The sequence below is a fragment of the Eubalaena glacialis genome, chromosome 3 (assembly GCF_028564815.1).
Source record: "Eubalaena glacialis isolate mEubGla1 chromosome 3, mEubGla1.1.hap2.+ XY, whole genome shotgun sequence".
NCBI lineage: Eukaryota > Metazoa > Chordata > Mammalia > Artiodactyla > Balaenidae > Eubalaena > Eubalaena glacialis.
The window spans coordinates 43659332-43684874 of NC_083718.1; the positions used below are offsets into that span (position 1 = coordinate 43659332).

Here is a 25543-nt window from a genome sequence, read left to right on the forward strand (position 1 = left end):
TATGTGTCACTGAATCTGAGAATTTTTCTGCCGTGATTTCTTGAAATATTTTTTCTGCCCAATTTTCTCTCCTGGGACTCCAATTACTCATGTATTAGACTTTTTGAAATTGTCACATGAATCCTTGAAGCTTTGTTCATCTTTTTCAATTTTCTTAAATTTGAGATATAATTAACACCCCATAAAATTCACCCATTTAATGTGTACATTTCACTGGTTTTTAATTTTCTTATAAAGTTATGCAGCCATCACCACAATCTAAGTTTAGAATGTTTCCATCAACCCGAAAAGAAACCAGAACCTGTTAGCAGTACTTTCCGTCTTACCAGCCCTACACAACCACTGAACTACTTTCTCTCTCTATAATTTGCCTCTTCTGCACCTTCGTATAAATGGAACCACACAATATGTTGTTGGCTTCTTTCACTTAGCATAATGTTCAATCTTATTTTTCTCTCTTCCTCAGATTGAATGATTTCTGTTGATCTGTCTTCAAGTTCATAAACTTTTTCCTCTGTTCTCTCCATTCTGCTCTTAAGCCTATCCAGTGAATTTTATCATTTCAGAAGTTGTGGGCTTGGGTTCTAAAATTTCCATTTGTTTTCGATAAGTTCTGTTTGTTACTCTGCTGAGATTTCTCATCTTTTCATTGATTATGAGTGTCTCTTTATTTCACTTGACAGTCATATCTGTTTTACAACCAGACCTGATAAATCAACATCTGGGTTGTTTTGAGGCTGGCCTCTGTTGATTTCTTTTCCCTTGAGAATGACGCATTTTCCTGGCTCTGTATATGGCAAGTAATTTAAGATCATACCCAGGGCATTGGGAATGGTGTGTTGAACTCTGAATTCTGTTATGTTGCTCAGGGAAGAGTTGGTGTTTTTGTTTTAACAGGCAGTTAAATCATTTAGACTCAAATTGCATAATGTCAAACCTGTGGGAAGGCAGTCAGTTCAGAAGATCGGATCACAATTCAGTTCTTTAATTTAAGCCTTAGTTGCAAGCTGCTTTTAGCTTTCCTATGCACATATGGTTTGGGGGTCAGCCAGAGACTTGAGCTAAGTTTAAACACAGAATTAGGGTTTCCCTTTCTCTGCTCTCTCCAGGCTTCCCCACTTCCTCTGGCAGCTCTTGTTGCCCCTGTCCTCTTTTCCTAGTTCCTCTGGCTTGAAAGATGGTCTTTTTGTTGGCACTTTGGCTGCCTGGTTCTGATGCTACAACTGTGGCTGCCCTCAAGGTAAAACCACAAAAAATCAGGAACTTACCCTAGGCCAGTCACTTGCTTCAGGTGTTGACTCCCTTACAAAAATTGTATGTTTTTGGTCAATCTCTATACGACCCTCAAGTAGCTGTTTTTTGTATTTTGACCAGAGCACTTATCAAATTAATCCACCTGCATTAGCTGTAAACTAATGCAGGTGGATTAATATGATAAGTGCTCACTCTTTCATCAGGAAGCAGAATTTTTTGGTTTAATTTTAAAGAATAAAGTATGACAGATAAACTGGAGTTCCCCTGTGTTCCCTCCTCCGATCTCACTGCCCTCCTTCCATCCCCAGAGGCAACCCCTTTCACAAACTTTATGTGGATCTGGTTCATATCTTTATACTGAGACAATACAGCTTGGAGGTTTGGAATATGGGCTCTGGATACATACTGCCAAAAATAATAACCTTTGCAAGTTACATATCCTCCCTATGCCTTAGTTTGCTTATCTGTAAAATGGGGATAATAATTCCCACCTAATAGGGTTGATAACAAGGATTGAGGTCATTTATAAAAAAGCACTTAGGATAGTGTCTAAAACTTAATAAGCACTCAGTATATTTTGGTTATTGCTTATTTATCGTTATTCTTACTACAACTTTATAGTATAGTATTTCATGTGGTTTTAAAGAAAATTTACAGAGAGGGATTATTCTACCAAGTTTTTGCTCAACATAAGCATTTTGAGTTCTTTATAATCCTTTCCCTTCACAGATTTGTTTTCTTATTTGTGTTGAGCTATATATTTTATCATTTTTAATCTCCAGTGCCAATTACAGTACCTAGCATATAATAGATACTCTAGGAAATTTAAATTGAAATATATGTGTCACTGACTGGTTTTGTTAACTTCTTGATAAACTCTTTATGTGTCTGCAGCTGTCTTCTGTACAGGTGGAAGAGATGGCAACATTATGGTCTGGGACACCAGGTGCAACAAAAAAGGTAATCTAGTTCCATTTTAATTTTGATATATGTGGGATTGCCCCATAATAATTCTGAATGAAAGAATCAACTATTTCACCTGATTACCACCAGGGGGCACATGTTCATAAACCCCAATTCTGCTCTGTTCAGTTCTCAGGATCTTAGTGATTGTTTTAAGTATTACCCTCCATATTTACCTCATATTGTCTTCTGAACTATAATGCCATTTACCTAAATTATTGATGGAATTGAAATTATTAGTACATGATCTTTTATTTTAATTTTAAAAATTTGGGAGCTTTAAAGAATTGGATTAAACTAAATATAATTATACTCACATTGCCCCATGATGCCATTAAGCAGAAAGCAATGATCATCTCCCTGCTTCACTTTTTTTTAAAAGTTATTTTTAATAGACTATTTTTTAGAGCAATTTTAGATACACAGCAAAATTGAACAGAATGTACAAAGAGTTCTCTCTGTACTGATATACCTCCTGTCCCCACACAGCCTCTCCCACTGTCAACATGTCCAATGTCCAACCAGAGCTGGACATTTGTTACGACTGGTGAACCTACTCTGACACATCATTATCACCCAGTGTCCGTCTGTACTTTACATTATGGTTCACTCTTGGTATTATACATTCTCTTGGTTGTGACAAACGTATAGTGACATATACCTACCATTATACTATCATACAGAATAGTTTCTCTGCCCTAAAAGTCCTCTGTGCTCTACCTATTCATCCTGAACACCCCCCTAACCTCTAGCAATCACTGATCTTTTACTATCTCCATGGTTTTGCCTTGCCCAGAATGTCATATAATTGGAATCATACAGTATATAGCCTTTTCAGATTGCCTTCTCTCACTTAGTAATATGTATTTAAGGTCTGTTTATGGCTTGGTATCTCATTTTTTTTTAGCACAGAATAATATATCATTGTCTACATATACCACAGTTTTATTCATACATTCCCCTACTGAAGGATATCTTGGTTGCTTCCAAGTTTTGGCAGTTATGAATAAAGCTGCTATAAATATCCATGTGCTTATTTCCTTTTTATACATCATAATCTCACCACAAGGATGTAGTACAGTAGCCCTGCTGGCTTCTAATTTCACTAATTTAATAAAGAATATAATTAATTTTGACATCTTATATATAAATGTTACATTCAGCATGGGAATAAAGTTCTGAAACCTAAACCATTTACCTTGGAATATTTTTCAGATGGATTTTATAGGCAAGTGAATCAAATCAGTGGAGCTCACAATACCTTAGACAAGCAAACCCCTTCAAAACCTAAGAAGAAACAGAATTCAAAAGGGCTTGCTCCTTCTGTGGTAAGGTTTTATAGCTGTATACATGTGTGCAGATCTTGACAGTAGCATAGAGTCTCATTTTAGGGAATTTGTTGGGCATAAAATAGGAGCTAGAGATTCAGTCAATGAATGAGAATCTTCATTTCCTCTTGATGTCACTGGTTTAGTGCTTAATACCAGTTCAGTACCTATGGTACTGGTACTCAAACTCTAGTGTGCAACAGAGTCACTTGGGGAATATGTTAAAAATTTAGTTTCCTGAGACTCATCCCTAGAGATCTCCATGCATACACATCATCTACAGTATGATGTGATTCATTAGGAAAGGGAGATGGGTAGTTTGAAGAAGCATATTAAGTACCATGATACAGTATTCTGTAGGGGAAAGGAATCCCTGTTGTTGTTTTCATAATACAAACTGCAGAAAAGATATGGGTTTTTTATTTTTATTTTTTTTAATATTTGGCAAAAGATTATAAAACATTTTGAGAAATATTGGGGTAAAATATAGTACCTCTTTAGCATATTATAGTCAAAGCTCAAACAATGCCCATAATACAGCTTTTTTCTTTAAGAAAAATCACCAGTGTTCTTACTTGAATTTGTTTATTTTTCTAGTATTCTTGGTCTGTAGAGTCTTAGTTAATATTTTGGGGACGTGTGGTTGCTAGAACATTAGGACTTAAAATTACACGGGCATGAATGGAAACTGACAGGGTTAGCATGTGGTTTTTGGAGGCCAGATGAAGTTAAAATGAGTAACATTTCAGACATTTCATCAGATTCTTAGCCAAGAAAACTTAACAGCAATTAGGAGGTAAAACTACTAGCTCCTTTAGATTTTTCAGAGCATGTAACCATCTTTCATTCACAATTCTTTAGACACTCCTATATGACAATCTGGATAGACGGCAACATTTTATAGATGAAACAGGTACAAGTTAAATGAGGTTCCTAAGGATGGATAGACAGTAGGGATGATTTCAAGTAGAGCCAGTAGACTTAGACAAGTACTAAAATCTTGTGTTAATCACCAGTTTTTTCTTGAATACGAGTCAAAGTGTTCATACTATGTAATATAACGATGTTTAGGTCATTTTCTGGCTAAAATTACTTCTTGGTCTGCATATATATCTGACTAGGATTATTGGAAGGGCAAGATCTAGTCATACTCAGTTTAGGGGAAAAAGCCATCATTTTAGCACCTTGGTCTCTTGATAGTGAAGATTGTTATACCCAAAATAGGATTTCCTTCTTTTCTTTTTCTTCCTTGTGCTATAGGATTTCCAGCAGAGTGTTACTGTGGTCCTCTTTCAAGATGAGAATACATTAGTCTCAGCAGGAGCCGTGGATGGGTAAGACGAGTCTTTCTTTCTTGGTTCTTTTGGTGAGCTGTCTTTCATGAACTGTGATGGGGAAGTCACCTAGACCCATTATAATTCAATGTGTGTGCTTTTAGCTTTCAACAGAGTGAGTACCCAGCTGAGAAGAGGAATTACAGATCACACTGGAAAATATGTAGTTAGGACTCTTGCTCAAATAATTAAATGAGATAATGTATCACACTTAGCACATTTCTAGCACATAGGAGGAGTGTTGGCTGCTGCTGCTATTATAGAGAAGCTGGCTGGGTAACTTACTTGTCTGTGCAGTATAATTTAATCAAGGATTCTTATTTTGAGGAGCAAAATTTCTGTTACAGGCATATATCAGAGATATTGCAGGTTTGGTTCCAGACCACTACAATAAAGCTAATATCGCAATAAAGTGAGTCACACGAATTTTTTTGGTTTCCCAGTATATATAAAAGTTATATTTATATTATGCTGTATTTATATTAGTATATTATAGTTTATTATATTACTATATAGTTATATTTACATTATAGTCTATTAAGTGTGCGATAGCATTATGTCTAAAATAATCAATGTACAGACCTTAATATAAAAATATTTGATTGCTAAAAAATGCCAAAACAATTACAATAGTAACATCAAAGATCACCAATCACAGATCACTATAACAAATATAATAATGATGAAAAAGTTTGAAGCATTGGGAGAATTAGCAAAATGTGGCACAGAAACATGAAGTGAGAAGATGCTTTTGGAAAAATGGCACCTATAGACTTGCCACAAACCTTCAATTTGTAAAAGAACGCAATATCTGCAAAGCACTATAAAGCGAAGCACAGTAAAATGAGGTATGCCTGTATTTTGGATTTTATCTTCTCTGGTTTAGTAATATCCTAAAAGGAGGAATCTGATTCTGGGCATGTAACTGGCATTTCTGGGAGCAATCTAACTAGATTGATAGGCCTAAAGACTTTCACATACTTTCCTTCTATGATTGCTCTGAATTTTTGGCTTCCAAATAAGTTTGTGATACTTCTTGATTGTTTGCTTTGTTGGAATTTAAGTTCATTGAGTATAGGGGCTCTTTCTTTTTAAAATTCTCTTCTTTGCCCCGTTTTTGCCCATTATATCTCCCAAGGCATCCCTCCCTTCAAAAGTTTTAATTTAAAAATATGATGGCTTAATAAACTAGAATTTCTATTGTGTCCTCTGGACACTTAAACTCTTCTGTGGACTGAATTCTCAGGCACAAATGTAGAATTATCTAAAGGTTATTAGTTATATTTGTAAATAGCTGTGAAATCTTTGCTTCCAAGGATACTTCCCTTTTATAACCAAGCTTGTGTTTTCAAGTTGCCTACAAAGTAGATGTAGAAAATTAAGAAAAGTATTCCAATAGATGAAATGAAAAAATATTTCACAGGAAAATTTGTTTAGACTAGATTACTTAAGGAGTTAATATATAGAGATATAACCATAGGGACAGAGCTTAATACTTAATGATGTCAAAGGTTACATGCAGAATGTTAAAGGCTTAGGAAGTGCTTTTTTCTGAAAACAATGAAACAGTGACTATCAGCAGTCAACCTTCATCTTCCTCTTCCGCTCCCTTGAAGTAAACTCAGGGCAACCCATCAGTGGGTCAGATCACATCTGTTTCCGTTCTGCCAGAATTGTTAGCCTGACATTGGAGACAAAAGTATGAGATAGTTCAATCTGTTTCCCAATGACATATCCTCACTGTACCTGGTTGATGTGCCAGAGGAATTAGATTAAAAGTCATTTCATATTTCAAACGTAGTTGAAACTGATTGGTGTTGGAGAAGGACTACAAAATAACTATTTCTTTACCTTGGTTTTTAGGGTAATCAAAATATGGGATTTACGTAAGAATTATACTGCTTATCGGCAAGAACCCATAGCTTCCAAGTCTTTCCTGTACCCAGGTAGCAGCACTCGAAAACTAGGTAAGCCTTTGCGTATTCATTAGGACTTTTTTGTAGGGCTTTTTTGGATATGTAAGTTTTTGTTAAAATTTTTAAAGTAAATATCAAGCTAGTTTTCAGCAACTATTATTCTCTGTTGACTTGAGAAACTAATATATGGAAGTATCTTTTTGAAGTTCAAAAGATAGAAACTCCCAAGAATAATTTTGGTTTGTATATACTTTAGGGAAGAAGAATTCTGATGATTCTTCTTGTGAAATGATCTAAAAAGATCATTTTCACCTCAGTTCTACTCTCCTTCATCAGCACATGCTAACTAAAGTTTCCTTTTTCTAGGATACTCAAGTCTGATTTTGGATTCTACTGGCTCTACTTTATTTGCTAACTGCACAGATGACAACATCTACATGTTCAATATGACTGGATTAAGGACTTCTCCAGGTAGGAGCTTAGTCATTCAGATTCTCTTTCCTGGAAACTAATATGGTTTTTTTTGTTAATGAGAATTTAATGTTGATTTTTTTTTTCTGTACGAAATTTATGAAGACATATAAGGACTTTGGGGTCTTCAATTAGTTCCAGTGATGTTTTCATAGATGTATTTACCTTGTGATGATTTCACAAGTGAACAGAATCCTGCTCTATATGGTAACTTAATAGTGAGTCTGTCCCGAAATTATACCCCTTTGGGTATACTTAAAATTATCTCAATTTTTGTGGGATAGAGAAGGCTGTTCTGCCCGGGTTTTGTCCTATTTGGGAGCTGTTCATTAAAATTAGGGGACCTCTGGGTATTTTCCCCAACCTCACCTTTTTATTTTTCTTCAAGAAAATTATAAGTGGAATCTGACTTTAAAGCTGATAAATGACATTTTAAAAAATCAAAGTTTTTCAAGCATACTCTAAGAGGGTATGAATTTGAATTTTGAATTTCATCATTTTAAGAACATTATCAATTATTTAAGCAAGCTGCATATTTGTAACCTACTTCTCAGGTATAGCTCTGTCAGAAACTGACTTTGAATTCTATTACCAATCCCTAGAGCTACCCAGTTCCCAGTAAAGTAAGATGTGTTGATAAAAAAGAAATCTTAAAATAGTACAGAATTTGGCTGGGCTCTTAGAGAAGTTTCTAAAGACTGACCCCTAGCCATTGTTAGGACTTTGGTATCTGTGGCAGTTACCCAATTGGTATTTTCAATGCCCTGGGTTAGGTCTGACGTTGTCTAAACAAGAATAAGAGCATTTGGAAAAGCGAAGAGGTTTTATAACGTGCTGTCTTCGGGAATGGAATTAGAACTTGGACAACTTCTGATTTATTTAGCCGTATAAAACAGACTCTTTAAAATTTTTCCCTAAAAGATAAAAGCCTAATTATATTATCAGATGTCCAAGAGCTCTTTCTGTATCATTTTGTTATAGTGTGGCACCAAAAGGGGCTTTGAATTTAGTTGTCCTTCTGCCATTAAAACAAATATGCCCAAGGCCACTTTACTAATAATTTAGTAACCTTTTTCCTGTGCTCCTGAAATAATTTGATTGGCTTTCATATATAGATAGGTAGGTAAGTAGATAGATAGGTATGTTCCTTAGAAATTGAAAGACAGACGTGTGTGTGTGCATGTGTGTGTGTGTGTTTGTGACACATCTGGTAATTGCTCGTCTTTTTCAAAACTTTAGAAAGGGTCCTGGACTCAATACTTGATCTCCTATACTTTTAATTCACAGCATTTTATTACACTAAGTGATGTTCATAAAGATGACTCTGAAGCACTTTAATGAAGCATTTTAAAAGCTCGAACTGTCAAAGATTAAATTAAACTAATTAAAGCCAATATAGGTTTTAGAAGGATTTTTCACATGGTTTGAAACATTTACTGTGTACTTTATGTTGGCTTTCTTAGACCAGCAGAGGGCAATGAATTCTTACGAGTTTATGGGAAATTTGGTCTATAGTTTTCCATTCATAGCTAAGAGTTGAGAAAGATGAACAATTGTAGTTTTGGAGTTGTAGTCAGAATAAAGGAGCCTGTTTATTTTGTGGGGATTTATCTATCATAGTAGCTCTATAATGTGTGTATCTGAATTGATTCATATCCTGCTTAACTTTCACAGTAATAGTATTTGATGTGGGGGTTATTTGATGTGCAGGCTTTTTCTTAAAGGGCTATAAATACAAAGGTTTTTTTCCAGTGTTATTCTAGCAAAAGGAAGGGATTTTTGTGAGTACTTACAGAAAGCTGTTAAGTCCCTTAATAATTCTTTTTTCCCCTCCATTAGAAGATTGGAGTGAAATATTTTCTCCTGCCTAAATGTATCCTTAAATTTTCTAATGACTGAGATTTTTTTCTTTTATTTCCTAGTAGTATTCTGATGCCAGAGGCCTCAGGTTTTGGTCTCCTTAGGATAAAAGAACCTGTCAAGTACATTATGCTAGACTGGATAGTGAGAAGTCTAAACCCAACCTAGTTGGAGTATCTTACATATGAGTATATAGCTTACCCCACTGGCCACTTCTACTCTTCAGCCTATTTAAAGTGCTAGATTAAAGGTTACCACATCTCAGATAAGCTATCCATAAATCTTAACTCTCCTTACATTGATTTTTACCTATTCATACAACAAATGTTTGAAGATCTCTGTTCAAAGCATTATAAGGTCTAAGTGAGGAAAGAACGATATTTATGAAATTTATCCTTAAGAGATTTAAGGTCTAAGTGAGGAAAGGACGATATTTATGAAATTTATCCTTAAGAGATTTAAAGTCTAAGAGGAGGAAAGACCAATGTTTAATGCAATGGAAAAAACCTAGCCTGGGGTGGGGAGAGAGGGTCTAATAAAGGCATTTTACTAAAGGATTGGACCCCGGCTCCATTCTTGTCCTTTAAGAATATTTTTCATCACTTTCTTCTCTGCATCCAGCTCCATACCAAGTATTTGGGCTTAGATTGTGAGATTGGGTCTAATATAAAGCCTCTTTCTAGGATTTCCATTCTTTTCCTGCCAATGTCCAGTTCTTTTTTATTTGGTGACTAGCTTGACCATCTGCTTCAGTAATCAGTACACTAATAAAACTTGTTAGAACATGTATACTCTGCATTTATTTGAAAACTGGAAATAACAAGAGCCAAGTAATTGGATTTTTCTTCCTCTGGCAGTGGCTATCTTCAATGGACATCAGAACTCTACCTTTTATGTTAAGTCCAGTATTAGTCCAGATGACCAGTTTTTAGTCAGTGGCTCAAGTGATGAAGCTGCCTACATCTGGAAGGTAAGTTACCAAACTTTCCCCACAAAGGTGAGGCTGAAGTATTCTTGCAAATATTTTTTCTGTCCAAGATGAAGTAAGGTTAATGTAAACACATACTTTAACTTTTCTGTATCAGATGTTTAGTAAAAATTGCTTCTTGCCTCTTAATATAGCCAAAACTTCACTCTGATTCTGACAGAAGATATCACACTTTCATGGTCAGCTTGTCAGAAATTGACAATCCATATCCTCCAACAGTTTTACAGATTATCAGGAAGTTGAGAATTCAGAAGACTGGAAAGAATCTTCAGTACTTTGTCTTGCTTCCTGGAAAAACATGCTGTTCTGCCTTTCTGCCCTGTGTTTTCAAACTCTCATTCAAAACACAGTGTTTGAATCCTAGAATCCTACCCCCAAATCACACTTGCAAAAAACACTCACTCAAAAATATTCATATAATAATTGTGTTCTTTACTCTTCTCTAAGTGGCCAATCTTCAGGCTATTGAAATAGATGTGGTTGCTTTGTCAGTTTTGTATATCTTTAATAGCATTATTTATTCACTTATTTATTTATTTTACAGATTTCCCATGTCTGTTACAGAAATTTATAATTTCTTTTTTTACATTTTAAATAAACAGTGGTTCTAAAGTGACTACTATAGGCTAAGAAACTTAATGCTGTCAATTTGAAGTCAAGTGGAGAAAATTGAAATATAAGTAGCACTTGCTGACCACTGGAAAATGTCTCTTGTGGAATAATTAATTATAGAAATGTCTGAGTTCAGAGAAAGAATAAGAGCATTAGGCATTGTTTTCCTAGGGCTAGAAATTATTATCTTCCAGATTGCCCTATAATATCATAAACTTCCTTGATATTGGTGAATTGAATGATCAGAGTTCATGCATTTTGGATTTTTAGAGTCATAATGTCTAAAACTTCATAGACCTATAGGTTCAATATTATCAAATTCCTTCTCAGGAGGAAATTGTATCATTCTTAGTACTGCCAATCTCTAGAAAGTCATATCTTTAATGCAGGACAGGGGTAGATCCTGTCAGGTATGAAGCATAATTCTTCAGCTTAATTTCATCTGGTCCTGAGGGAGGTACTAAAAAATGCTTTTTCTATATACCTCTAGGTTTGCAACTCTAGTTGCAAAAATGCAACACTACCTTATCAAAAGCTTTAGTAACAATAACCTAGATGGTCACAAGGTGGAGATAGTGTTCTATCCAAGATGCTTTTGTGTTGACCTTACCTCTTTTTCTTCAAGCACATTTGTTGTATTTTTAAAATGAAAAATTTGCTTATAAAATATACACTTGAGAACCCCCTCTTATGGTAAGAGTTTTTACATAGCTTCCTGTCTATAAAATTCTTCTGACTTGAGCTTTAAACGTTATGTGACTAGCACTAATGTTTCTGTCTCATAATCTGGTCTTATGCTGCGTATTTATTGTCTTTTGGTTTTCCCTTTCCCCTTCCCTCACTGTCTTACCTACATTTTCCTTCTATACTTTGGTTCCCAATTTAGTTAGAGGATTTTATTCCTACCAAGGTCTGTATCTTTTTAAGTTTTTTCTTAAAAACAAAATTTCAGATATACCAAAAAGTATAATAAAGGCTTATGCAAAAAAAGAAAACTTTAGGCACTGATCATTTCTTTAAATCATTTAAAATCAGCTTCTTAATTATATATATAAATAATTAAAGTTCCTCCCTAGCTCTAGTACAAATGCTTGCTTTTTTTTTTTTTTTTTTTCCTTCTTGGTTTCAGGAAATCAGGGTTGAGGGATGCTTCCTCTCTTTAAAGACATGCAGTAAAGATACTTGGCCGTTCATTAGTAACCCATTTTCAGACATCCAGTCAGTGGGTATCACACACATGGGTGAACCTTTCTGAATTCTAGCCTGGGTCACGTGTCGGTGCTGAACGATGTGGTTCAGACATGATGTTCTCCTGCCTGTCCACACATAACTCAGTGTGCAGGTTCTGACATTTGAGATCCTGGCAAACTTACTGCTCCTAAAATTGAATGTGCCTAGTGAGGTGGCTCAGTTTCTCTTTTCCATGGTAAGGAAAAGTGGGAGGGGTTTAGTTTAAAAAAAATTTCACACAAGCTGAGTATTCAGGCTGTTAGGTCAGAATTCTCTCAGGTGTTAGGATTCTCCTATGCCAAAAAAGCCCATGGGCCCAAGAAAACAGGGTGAAAGAAGGGAATTTTAGATCTCAAGACAGAAGAGAATGGCCTTTTAATCCTCACCACTGGCCAAGAGATGTAACATAATTAGACTTTCTGACACTGAGGCCTAAGACTTAAGAATAAAAAGATTTAATATTATGTTATTTTTCTTTTTTAATTTCCTACCCCTTGTCCTACCCTCACCCCTACCCACCTCCCCTTCCCTGGTTCATTTCTGATAGAGCCACTGAATAGTATTGAAGTGGTTATAAATAAACTGATTCGGCACCGTCATTCTACCACTGACTGGCGAAACATTGAGCCTGACACGTTAGGAAATATAAATGATCTCATGGCAAAAATGAAGATTAGGTTTGGTTTCTAACTGGGCAGAGTAAGGAGGTTTTTTGAGAAAAGGTGCTGATCTTTTTTGCATGTTCAAGTATACAAAATGTTTTATGAAGTCTGTAGGTTAGAGCCAGTTACTTCATAGTTCTGGGAGTTTTAACTTCGGAATTTCTCATGCCTTGAGTTAGTCTTTATTCTGTAACAACTAAAATTTGTAAGAGAGGACAATTTTCTGTGTTTTGACCATTCCCAGAATGCATAGATGTTTAAATGTCTCTTGGATTTAATAGTCTCCTCTTCCTGTTTGAAAGTAGAGGGAGGTTTTTAAAAAATGAAATTCTCATTGTGATAATATTTTTATAATAATGAAGTGACAATAAATAAAAACTTATTTGAATAAAAATGAAGGATTTAAAAGTCACCTGAGTTTCATTAGAAGAAATTAATCTTCTTTGAAGTAGTCACCAAGTATAGTTTACCATACTAGGATAGTCCTCAACTGTGAAAACACTTGTTACTAACATTCATAAAAACTTGTTGGACATTAGTTCTCATTCCAGCCCACAACATGCCCTTCCCTCCACTTTTCTTTGTTGAGATAGAATTTGTATAATGTAAAATTCACCATTGTAGTCACCTTAAAGTGTACAATTCAGTGATTTTTTTTTTTCATATAATCACAGTATTGTGCAACCATCCCCACTGTCTCATTCCCAAACATTTTCATCACCCCATACCCTTTAAGAGTCACTTTCAGCTTCTGGCAACTACTAACCTATGTTCTGTCTCTAGGGATTTGACTATTCTGAACATTTCCTATAAATGATCTTTTATGCCTGGCTTTGCTTTCACTTAATGTTTTCAAGGTTTATCCATGTTGTTGCATGTATCAGTACTTCATTCCTCTTTACAACTGAATATTCCACTGTATGTATAGACCTTGTTTTACTTATTTATTCATCAGTTGATGGGGATTTAAATTATTCCACTTTTTGGCTTTATGAACAAAGCTACTATGAACATTCATGTACAGATTTTTGTTTGAACATGTCTTCAGTTCTCCTGGGAGTGTATACCTAAGAGTAGAATTGCTGGGTCATATGGTAATTAATTCTGTGTTTAACTGTTTGAGGAACCTTCCCCTCACTTTTAATGCTGTGTAAAGTGCCTGGCTCATGGTAATCATTTCAATAAATGCTGACTTTTGTTACTATTATTATTCCTGCCTTATTATCAAATTGTAAAAAGTTTTTCTAACAGGTCTACCCTTTGTTTTTTTTTTCTTTTAAATCCTATAGATAAATGCAGAAATGTACATACATTCTATTGGTGGATATTTGTTTTTTCTTGACATTTATTTTAATCTTTGGTATAGACAGTCAGGTTTTCCTAGGTATTTTAATGCCTAGGAAACTGAGGAAGGGGCAGGATAATGAAATGAAGAGCTAGAAGCAACAGGCAAGTAAACCAATGAGTAAAATAATGTGTTGTTACCAGGGAGGGTCAGGAGGACATGAGGATTTCCTCTTCCTTTTAACTTGCTGCTTGCAGTACTCCTTGGGCCTTGGGTAGAGAAACTTTATGGGCTGGGGCCATAAAGAATTTCTGTGACTGCTGAGATAGAGACTATCTTGAAAGTCTTTTCTAAAATATGCTACCTTGTGAAAGAATGAGCTCTTGTTCTCTGTGGCATTGTAGGAGTAGACAGCAAGTGAGGTCCTTTTAGATCTCAAGAAAAAGCCCAGCAAGGCAAATTAGATTCTGCTCTTTGTCTTCTTTGGCTTTTTGAATCATTACATATGTGCCATTTAACCCAAGAGAGGAGTAGTAATAATTGAGTTGGATAACCTTATGAATCAGTGTGTCGAATGTCTTTAACTACAGTCTGAGGAGTCCATTAAGCTTACTTAGTCATTCTCACAAATGTTCTTCCCAGAATGCCTCCACTTTCTTCATACAAATGAGCAATGATTCAGAGCCTCAGGAAAATGAAAAGAGAATAATTTCTCTTTTTCAAACACACGTGCTAATAATAGCTGTGTGAGTTTGTACTCCATGTTGTGCTGATTAATGCCCATGGCCTCTGATGGGGATTGACAGCTCTTGAATGAGTCAGCTGTCAAACGCATATCACTAATGGCATCCAATGAGGGTGAAAATATTCTTAGTCACATGCGTAGTACTGCACAATGTGACACTTCTTTAGACATTAAAATGTATTAAGATGTGGCAATACTTAACTTGAAAATTCAAGATTTCTTTAAGCAAATGAACTTAAATAAAATTTTAGAGGAATTTTTTTTCCAAAAAGGATACAAAGTGCCATGTAAAATATAGCTTATACCCCTTCAAAATGAAGGAGTATAACTTTGGGCTTTCTTAAAAGTCAGTAAGTCTTCTTTTGGAAGAAAGACTGTCCTCTTGTCCCAAGAGATCTGCTAGCATGTCTCAGGTACCTTCAGGACTTAGTAAGTGCAGCGTTCCTGGAAGTAGCTGACTAGAGAAGATCTAAAATTATCTAGGCTCCGCTTGAAGTGTACTACCTAGCTGCTGAACCTTACCCTTTCAGTCTTGAGTTTTAGTCAAAATACGTATAGCTAAGTTGTCCTGATTTGAAATAAGACCTGTCCTGGTATCTAAGCTCATATTGTTTACTTATTTTGGCTATTTTCATTGTTTTCTCAGATTAGTGACAAAAATACTTTCATTGCCCATTGGGACTTTTTCTGAGCTATAAGTAGGCATGTCTAGGGGCTTTTGGTAACAACCCTAAAGCTCTCTAAGGTACAGATATGGAGAGATTCGAAGCCTCTGTCTGGCAGAACTACCACTGCTCTGCTGACTTGTTTGTTTCTTTTTGATGGTGTGATAGGTCTCCATACCCTGGCATCCTCCTACTGTGCTCCTGGGTCATTCTCAAGAGGTCACATCTGTGTGCTGGTGTCCATCAGACTTCACAAAGGTTTGTAGGTGAATCTGTGGTTGGTTTAAAAAGTAGTAGATTGTAGGTTTTCCCAAGGTTAGCTTGAGAGTTAATACAGACTTTTATGTTTAAATAGACATTTAAAAGATCTAGAGGCCATCCAGGATCTGTATCATCATTAAACACACATATTCTGTTTTTTATACCAATAGATAAACTGTATTATGCACTAAAGAATAAGTGGATTTCTTAGTTGCCTAGAGTCATTCCTTTCCTAAACATAGAATTTAAGTCTTTAACATTAATAAAATATCATGTTAAAATCGAAGGTAAAAAGAAAATCTAAGGTGAAAACTAGTGTTTCTAACTTTCTACATATTATCAATGTGGTGTATTAAAGGTAACACCTTGACTGTTCTTCACAGTTCAGTTTGGGTTCTCACATGCCTGAAAAATGCTTTCTGTGAAGTCTTAACGTGTTAGGCTGTCTGTGACTAAACTAGAGAAGAAGTAGCTCCAAAGTATTTTAGACACTTTGAAAAGAAGAAAATATACTCACTTAAAAAATTTTTTTAATAGTGATACTAAAAACAAGTAAAAAACCTGAAAGGTAGAAATCCCAGAAACATAAACAAACTCCACGTATATGTAGGGATTTCATATAATAGTGGCCCTAGTTCCGCTCACTTCTCCAGTCCCCTACCTTTGGTCTTCGGGTTATTTTGGGTTTGCAGGAAATGTCCCTTCTGTGGAGAGCTCCTTTTCATCTATTATGTTTTGAAGGTTTGTTGCCTGTTGTTCCCATCTGTTTTTTTATCTTCCAGAATCTTCTCATGGTCTGATCTACTCATGGCATCCCTGCTAGCTTTCCAGTACTACTGTGGATTTCCTTTTATTTCTATATCCCTATATAACCATTTCTGTGATGAGCTTCATGATAGACTTTTTTTGAAATCATTGCTTTAATCACCAAAAATTACACCCCAATGGCATTTTCCCTCTAAGATTCCCTGTGATTTCCAGTGAAACATCTGCTTTTAATGTGGAATTTTATATCTTCATAGAACTTACTGAGATGAATTTTTTTTATTATTCATTTAATTATCATCTTTTTCCATCCATCGTATATTGCCCTTATCTCTTTGCACAGAAAAGACTCAAAGGAAGTAGCAGGGCTGTTTACTCATACCAATTTAACGACCACCTTTTTAAAAGGTTCTTTAAAATAATTTTGTCCCGAGCCTAGAATTAGGAAGATAAAATACTGCTTAAAAAAAAAAAAAAAGATTTACACTTTGAAATTGGAAAAACTTGGATTTAAATTCTAGCTCTGCCACTTAATTGTGGTGACCTTGGGCAAATAACTTTATTCCCATTTTATGGATGAGGTTATTTGAGTATAAGGCTTTTTATATTGTGAGAATTAAATAAGATAAAGAACATAAATTTTCGGACACTCAGATTTAGTAGTTGCTCTGTAAATAATAACTTCTTTATAGACTATAGAATAACTGGGGATTCCAGGCATTTCTTTTGAGCAGTTAAATATGTGTGTCTTCTTTTGGCCTCCCAGTGAGGAAAGGAAAAAGCTGCCAGCCTCTTGGGGACCAAGACTTAAGAGAACGTGTGTCCTTTTTTTTCCTCTCTCTTTAGTTACTGAAATAGAGAAATTATATAAACAAATGCTGGGGAACAGCTCTGGTACCAGTGGCCATTTGCCACAAGCTCTTCAAGCTGGACTTTCTCTGCCATAAAAGGCTTGGGACCAAGATCAGGAATGGTTAGATATTTTTAAAGGGGCAAAGGTTATTTTTAACTTTTTTCAGTCTAGTGAACGTGTCGTTTTCCCAGATTGCTTCTTTACCTATCTGAAAAAGAATCTTAGGGAATGGTTTCATTCTACCTGCCACAGCATACTAGAGTCATGGACTAAATCAGATCTTTGGAATAATCCCATTACTTTAACAATAAGCCAGAACTTGAGGAAGTCAGAGGAAAGTCATACAAATTAAATGTCAGTGACATACACTGACTGATCTTTTAAGAGAAAGAGTAAAAATGACATCTTAATTTAATTACATGTTTCGTAGTTACACAGAAGGTGATAAAGATAATGACTTGCCCAACTTCTTGAGAATAAAATGAAATGAACCTGGTTTTATAGTAGAGCTTTAGGTAGCTAAGAGATGACTGGTCACAAAAGTCATACCAGCAGAATGTATATAAAGAAGAAACTAAAGGATTCACTTCGTTGGAAATCTGGAATGATTCCTGAAAGCAAGGAATGAAAGTATTTGACCTTTCAGATAACATTTTTCTATATCCTGTTACATCAGGCAGAATAATTCTCTAATCATGAGCCCTTAAGACATACCTGCTTTTTACTTTGTTGTGAATCTTTGATTGAAACTTATTAACTCCCTTCCTGGTTCTCTGTAGATTGCTACCTGCTCTGATGACAATACACTGAAAGTCTGGCGCTTGAATAGAGACTTAGAAGAGAAATCAGGAGGAGATAAACTCTCCATAGTGGGCTGGGCCTCTCAGAAGAAGAGAGAGGCGAGAGCTGACCTAGGTAAGGATCCCATGCATTTTTCTAAGTTTTTTAATGGTTTGATTGGTTTAGTTCTGTAGTACAGATGGTGAGCTAGATTTGATCTTATTTGGTATATTTTCAGAGGAAAGTACCGTCTCATTGACATTCTCTTTAATACATATTTTCTGAACACTACTATGTTTATCATCTACACAAGGCAGTGGAATACACCGGTAGATTTATTTTTTAAGTATTTGTTGAACATCTACTATGTTCTAGGCGCTGTTCTAAGTTGCTGGGGATTCAAAATCCCAAAGATGTAAATGAAGCTTACATATTAGTGTGAGAGTCAGTAAACAAGTTAAAGAAGTAAAATTTGTCAGATAACAAATACGTGGTTAGGGAAAAAGGAAAGAAGGAATGAGAGAATAGCAAAGCATGCTGTTAAAATTTTAAATTAGGTACCCAGGGAGACCTCAATGAAAAGATGATATCTGAGTAAAAAAATTGAAGTAATGAAGTAATAAGCCATATGGATATTTTAGAGAATGTTCTAGGCAGACAAAACAAATGCAAAGGCCCTGAAGCAGGAGCAGGCCTGGCATATTTTGTGTTCCTCAAAGAGGCTAATGTAGCTGTAGTCCCTGTGGCTAAAGCGGGCAAAAGAGAAGAGGGGAATAGTAGTGGAAAATAAGGTTCTTGTACGATTTTGGCTTTTATTCTGACAGACAAAAAGCTGTTGGAGGGTTTTGAATAGAGAAGTGTATGATCTGACTTTTCTTAACTTGACCATTCTAACTTCTGTGTTGAAAACAAATTGTAAGGGGATCAGGGTAAAAGCTACAAGCTAATTTAAAAACTCATTGAAATAACCCAGGAAGCAATGATGGTGACTTAGACCAAAGAGGTAGCAAATGGTAGGACAAAAAGTCTTCAAAATCTGTATATATTTACATGATGGAGCCAACAGAATGTGCTGTGGGATCAGATGTGGGACGTAAGGGAGAGTTATCAAGGATAACTTCAGAATTTTTGGCTTGAGGAGCTAGAAGGGTGGAGTTGCCGTTAACCTATATAGGAATCACTGCAGGAGGAACAGATTTGGGGGAGGGAACAGCTGGATATGTTGTTTGATATTATTAGACATCTAAATGGGGATGTCAGAGAGGCGGTTAGATGTTTAATTCTGCAATTTAGGGCTGGAGTTGAAATTTGGGATTCATCATCATATAGGTAAAAGGTAGCTATAGATGGAAAAGAGAATAGGTCTGGGGTCTGAGCCTTGGAACATCCTAATATTTAGAAATTGGAGAGGTGAAGGGGCAGGTACAACCTGAGAAGTAAGAGAAAAACCAGGAGAGTATTGTGTAAACTAAGGAGAGAGGGATGAATTTGGTCAGATGTTTTTGGCATGCAATGTAAGATGAAGGCTAAAAACTGACCTTTAGATTTGGCAGTGCGGGCAGCCTTAGTGAGAGCAGTTTTTGGTGGCGTGTTGGTGGCCTGATTAGTGTTGTTCAGGAGGATGGGAGAAGAGAAGGCTCTTTCAAGGAATCTTCCTAGAAAGGAAAGAAGAGAGATGAAGTGGTAGCTGAAGGAGGAAGCTGTGTTGAAGTTTGTTTTGGTTTGGTTTGGTTTTTAATGAGAATATAGCATTTTGTATATGATTGAAAGGATCCTATAGTGAAGGGGAAGATCGATGCAGGGAAGTTTGCTGGACCAGTGTCCTCGAGTGAGGGGATGATATCTAATATACATGTTGAAGAGTAGTCCTTTGTCAGGGGTGTGGATAGTTCATGCATAATAACCGGAAGGCAGAAACATAGGCACAGTGAAGGTAGGTGGATAAATGGGATGGTCAGAACTTGTGGAAGTTTCCATCTGTTCTGACAGCTTCTATTTTCTTAGATAGGAATCAGGATCATCAACTGAGAATAAGGATGAGGGGTGGAGGTGATAGAGATTTGAGGAGAGAAAAGAAAGTCTGGAATAATCATATAGAGAATAGAAGAGTAAATGGACCAGGGAAATATGATGTTGGGCATAAGAGTCAACCTAAGGCTAGCACTCATTCATTGAAAGTGAGCAGTCAGCATGGTTGTGCGTCTGCTGCACAGGTACAGGTACACTGTAGGTGGAAAGTTGGTTTTAACCAGTCATATGGGTTTTTTTTTTAATTTTTTTCAGTAATTTAATATTTTATTTATTTATTTATTTTTGGCTGCCTTGGGTCTTCGTTGCTGCGCGTGGGCTTTCTCTAGTTGCGGTGAGCAGGGGCTACTCTTCGTTGCGGTACGCGGGCTTCTCATTGCGGTGGCTTCTCTTGTTGCAGAGCAGGCGCTCTAGGCTCACGGGCTCTAGGCACCCAGGCTTCAGTAGTTGGGGCATGCAGGCTCAGTAGTTGTGGCTCGCAGGCTCTAGAGCGCAGGCTCAGTAGTTGTGGCGCATGGGCTTAGTTGCTCCGCATCATGTGGGATCTTCCCGGACCAGGGCTCGAACCTGTGTCCCCTGCCTTGGCAGGTAGATTCTTAACCACTGTGGCACCAGGAAAGTCCCTCTGCTGCCTTGTCTTTATATGTATTTTTTGCTCCCTAATTTTGAAAAGTAAAAATGAATTCTATGAGGAAAAAGCCATCAGCATCGCCACCACTCATACACAATTTCAGTTAACATTTCGAGTTATTTTTTGAGATTTTACTCCCTTATCCATAGAGATTTTCTTGTTAACAGAGTCATAGTTATACTACAGATATATTTGGATTTCTTGAGGATTTTTTTCACTGAACATGATATTCTAAGCACTTTCCATGTTATCTTTTTAGCAAAACATTTTGAATCATCCCCTGGGTAAATGTTCCATAGTTTACCTAGCTATTCTATTGTAGTTGGGCATTTTATTTCCAATGTTTTGTGGGAAAAAAAATTTTTCTGAATTTAGGGTCCCCATCTCCCATTAAAATAGATTCTCAGAGGTGGATTTTCTGTGTTAATGACTATAAACATTTTAACATTTTTGATGAAAATTATGTTTCTTTTAACTAGGTGTTTTTGTTTTTTTAAGATTTTTTTGATGTGGACCATTTTTAAAGTCTTTATTGAATTTGTCACAGTATTGCTTCTGTTTTATGTTTTTTGGTCTTTTGGCCACGAGGCATGTGGGATCTTAGCTCCCGGAACAGGGATTGAACCTGCACCCCCCGCACTGGAACGCGAAATCTTAATCACTAGACCACCAGGGAAGTCCCTAACTAGGTGTTTTTAGTGTGTCATTAATTATTCTTAGTTTTGGAAGTCAAGTCACAAAAAAGTTACATATGTTGACCAATTTGTACCATATTAATAACATTTAGCCATTATTGAGTATTAAGCACAGTTGTTCTAAGGACCTACTTGGATTATCTCGTTTAATTCCCCAAACAACCGAAACTGAAGCTCAAGGAACTTAGGCTTGCCTAAGATCACACAGCTGTGAAGTTATAGTAGAATCAGAGTTCAGACCCTTGCAGTCTGATTCTAAAGCTCGTGCTTGGAAGCACCTTGCAGTACTGCCTCCTTTAACCCAGCACAACAAAGCGAAGTTCAAACTAAGCCTGGACCAGGAGTTAGACCTAGATTTCTCTGTCTCTGGGTGATGCTAGAGTTAACTCTGAAGAGCACTACAGAGCAACAACCTGACGCAAGGGCCAAAGGCTGGTGCACTGGCCATTCGGCCCTGTAAGCCAACTTCCAGCAATGGATTGGCTGCTGCTCATCACACTGCCATTTTGAAAATTATGTTCCTATGCTTTCCCAAGCTTCTAATTGCCACCCCAACCCTTCACTGCTGTCCTGGACTGCCTGTCTTCTCTTCTGGCCCTTTTAACCTAGTAACTAGAGGGCTTTAAATCCCAAGGCACGGCCCCTTTTACCTTGTCCTACTTTTCCCAGTCAGCACCTGCTCCGTTGTTTACTATTCTTTCACTGTTTTCAGCCAGAGATTTCATAGCACCATCAGGGCGAATGGTTCTCTGCCTTGTCTGTGCATCATAGCCACTTGTGGAACTTTTTTAAAGTTTGTTTGTCTCCAGAAATTGTCCAGTAGGCTTGGGGTAGGGGCCAAGTACCTGTATTATTATAAAGCTCCACATAAGTCCGCTATGCAGCCAGATTGAGAACCTCTGGTGTAAGCATTACTAAGTGACAAAAATGATTATCTTAAAGAAAAGGAAACCTTACCTGTTCTATCTCAAGTGCTTGCTGTAGTCTTTTTTTTAATAACTTTCTTTTTAATTTATTTTTGGCTGTGTTGGGTCTTTGTTGCTGCGCCGGGGCTTTCTCTAGTTGCGGCAAGCAGGGGCTGCTCTTCATTGCGGAACACCGGCTCTAGGCGTGAGGGCTTCAGTAGTTGTGGCTCACGGACTCTAGAGCGCAGGCTCAGTAGTTGCGGCACGCGGGCTCAGTAGTTGTGGCTCGCAGGCTCTAGAGCGCAGGCTCAGTAGTTATGGTGCAAGGGCTTAGTTGCTCCGCAGAATGTGGGATCTTCCCGGACCAGGGCTCGAACCCGTGTCCCCTGCATTGGCAGGCGGATTCTTAACCACTGTGCCACCAGGGAAGTCCCAGTTTATAAGAATTTGCCTGAAGTACTTGTCATTGCCTGTAAACAAGGGACAAGACACATAGAGAAGTGTTCTATCCACTATTTGATTTGCTTTACAGAGAGTGTGCGTTGAGTTTCTGAAATGTTCTTTGACATTCTTTGGCTTGTGGAAAATCATAAATTGTAAATTAAGGTGGAAAGCCACATGAGGCCTGATAACAAGTAATTGATGGAATTACTTCTTATGGAGATTAAAAACTATCTCCATTTAATAGATGTGGAATGCGAGGCAGAGGAGGTGAAAGGTTGTGCCAAGTCACATAGTGATTGTGCCAGACTGTAGACCTGTACGCTCCTTAGTGTGCGGTGCCTCTCTGCCCTGTGCTCAGAAGTATACACAGGAATGCTAATGGCAACTTTACTTATGAAAACAAAATATCATTAACAACCCTAATGTCTTACTGTTACCTTAGAATACTTTGTAGCTGTTAAAAATGATATAAATCTGTATTAATGTGGGAAATGTTCATGATATGTTATGAAGCAGGTTACTAAATATTTGGTACATCATGGTCCCATTTTTGTATAGAAGAAAGAGATGTATTATATCACATGCACAAGTATAGAAAAAACACTAAAAGTGGTTCACTTGGATGCTGTTAAATTTTTCTGTAATTTCTAGATTTTTACAAGTATGTGTTTTACAGCAGGGTGTTTGGGGGGCTGGCAGTTAGGAAAAGGGAAGGAAAATGCTAAAAGGGTCCAGTAAGAATCAAATGACTTATGTGATCTACTCACTGGGAAATCAACCCCTGGATGATTAAGTTAGCTATAATTTTCCTTGATGAGAACTCGGGGATATACTATGGCTTTCACTTCTGATTTTTGTGACCCTCTTTTCTTTTTCAGTAACAGTGACAAGTAGCCAGAGTACTCCTGCCAAAGCCCCCAGAGTAAAGAGCAGTCCATCCATTTCCTCCCCATCATCAGCAGCTTGTGCTCCAAGCTGTGCTGGAGACCTCCCTCTTCCTTCAAATACTGCCACATTCTCTCTTAAAACCCCTCCTGCCAAGACCCGATCTCCCATCAGCAGAAGAGGCTCCGTGTCTTCTGTCTCTCCCAAGCCACCCTCATCTTTCAAGATGTCCATTAGAAACTGGATGACCCGAACACCTTCCTTATCACCACCCATGACTCCACCTGCTTCTGAGACCAAGATCATGTCTCCAAGAAAAGCCCTTATACCTGTGAGCCTGAAATCATCCCAAGCAGTGGCTTGCTCTGAGTCTAGAAATAGAGTAAAGAGGAGGCTAGACTCAAGTTGTCTGGAGAATGTGAAACAAAAGTGTGTAAAGAGTTGCAACTGTGTGACTGAGCTTGATGACCCAGTTGAAAAGCTTCATTTGGATCTGTGCTGCCTTGCTGGTAACCAGGAAGACCTTGGTAAGGACTCTCTAGGTCCTACCAAACCAAGCAAGATTGAAGGGACTAGTATGAGTGTCACAGAGCCTCCTTCTCCTGCCAGTCCTTATGCTTCAGAAGGCTGTGGAACGCTACCTCTTCCTTTGGGATCTTGTGGAGAAGGCTCTGAAGTGGTAGGCAAAGAGAATAGCTCCCCAGAGAATAAAAACTGGTTATTGGCCATGGCAGCCAAACGGAAGGCTGAGAATTCGTCTCCACGAAGTCCATCGTCCCAGACCCCCAACCCTAGGAGACAGAGTGGAAAGACTTCTCCAGGCCCGGTAAGTTGGCAGTGGTAGAAGATGCATTTCCCAACTTGGCCAGGGCAGGCACAGATCTCTTCTCAGAAGTCAGAATGCTTTTTTTTTTTTTTTTTTTTAAAGTAAATCTATTTATTCCTAGGACTGCCAGATTTAGCACATAAAAATGCAGGACAGATATTCATGGGACATATTTATACTAAAAGTTTTTCATACTAAAAGTTATTTGTTGCTTGAAATTCAAATGTAGCTGGGTGTGTCCTGTATTTTATCTGGCAACCCTATTTACTTCCATTAAAATCCCATCTGTCAGGGTCCATATCCCTCAGCCCCATTGCCTGATTCATCAAAGCCTCCTTCATCCTCCAGGATATCAATTCAAAAATATCTTCCCTCTCCTTTGTTTGACATTATTCCCTCCCCTACCCCCCAGCCCCTGCAGCCTCTTTTTATAGATTCTCTCCCCTTTTTACAGACAAAGCTGTAATTCATGGACAATTTGCCAACATCCATAAATAGATTTGCAATATGTAATTACAGCTTATAATTATTTAAAATAAAGCAAAATTAAGATACTTACAAAGCAATTTAAGTGAAGAATCCTTCTAGATTTTTATGATTTCTCCCCAATCTTTTACGATCATCTTGCTCACACCGGTATTTTTGGCAACTCACCTGTATCTGCCTTTTTTTTAAACATTCAGTTTAACTTATCTTTTTATTTAACTTAGATAATTTCAAAAACAGATATTGCTGGCAGAAATAGCTTTGTGAACCTTGAAAAGCAAGTGACTCATTATGGTGGAGGCAGAAGTAGCTGTGAGCATTGGGTGAGCTATGGGCACCAGTCAAAGGGAATAGAAAGCTTCTGCTACTCAGTTGGCAAGTTAAGGATGGAGGTGGGTTAAGGAAGTTTCTCCTGTAGTTCATAGTAGCTCTTTCTCTGTGTTAGGGAGAAGGTGGAAGAATGATTGAAACCCAATTTAGGAGTCATGATCAGTAACATCTGCCCATTTAAAGGGCAGAAGCTAGATGACCTTAGGCCAGTTCTAGTTTAATAAGTGCTCATATCCCCCTCCTACTGTCATGAAGCCTATCCCATAATTTTAGGAAAGATAAACTAGAAATATTTTAAAGATTACTTCAAACACAAACTCCAAGACCTGTTACAGAATATA

The 25543-nt window shown here is 37.1% G+C and overlaps 1 protein-coding gene across 1 annotated transcript in view; it reads left to right on the top strand.

The window, feature by feature from the left end:
- Positions 1 to 25543, top strand: part of DTL (denticleless E3 ubiquitin protein ligase homolog) — a 37334-nt gene that overhangs the window by 10795 nt on the left and 996 nt on the right. The window contains exons 6-14 of the mRNA XM_061185573.1: positions 2149 to 2214; positions 3433 to 3545; positions 4806 to 4879; positions 6743 to 6846; positions 7162 to 7266; positions 9984 to 10096; positions 15482 to 15571; positions 17972 to 18107; positions 23554 to 24386. Of these exons, the coding sequence (XP_061041556.1) occupies positions 2149 to 2214; positions 3433 to 3545; positions 4806 to 4879; positions 6743 to 6846; positions 7162 to 7266; positions 9984 to 10096; positions 15482 to 15571; positions 17972 to 18107; positions 23554 to 24386 (1634 nt within the window). The remainder of the gene's footprint in view (positions 1 to 2148; positions 2215 to 3432; positions 3546 to 4805; positions 4880 to 6742; positions 6847 to 7161; positions 7267 to 9983; positions 10097 to 15481; positions 15572 to 17971; positions 18108 to 23553; positions 24387 to 25543) is intronic.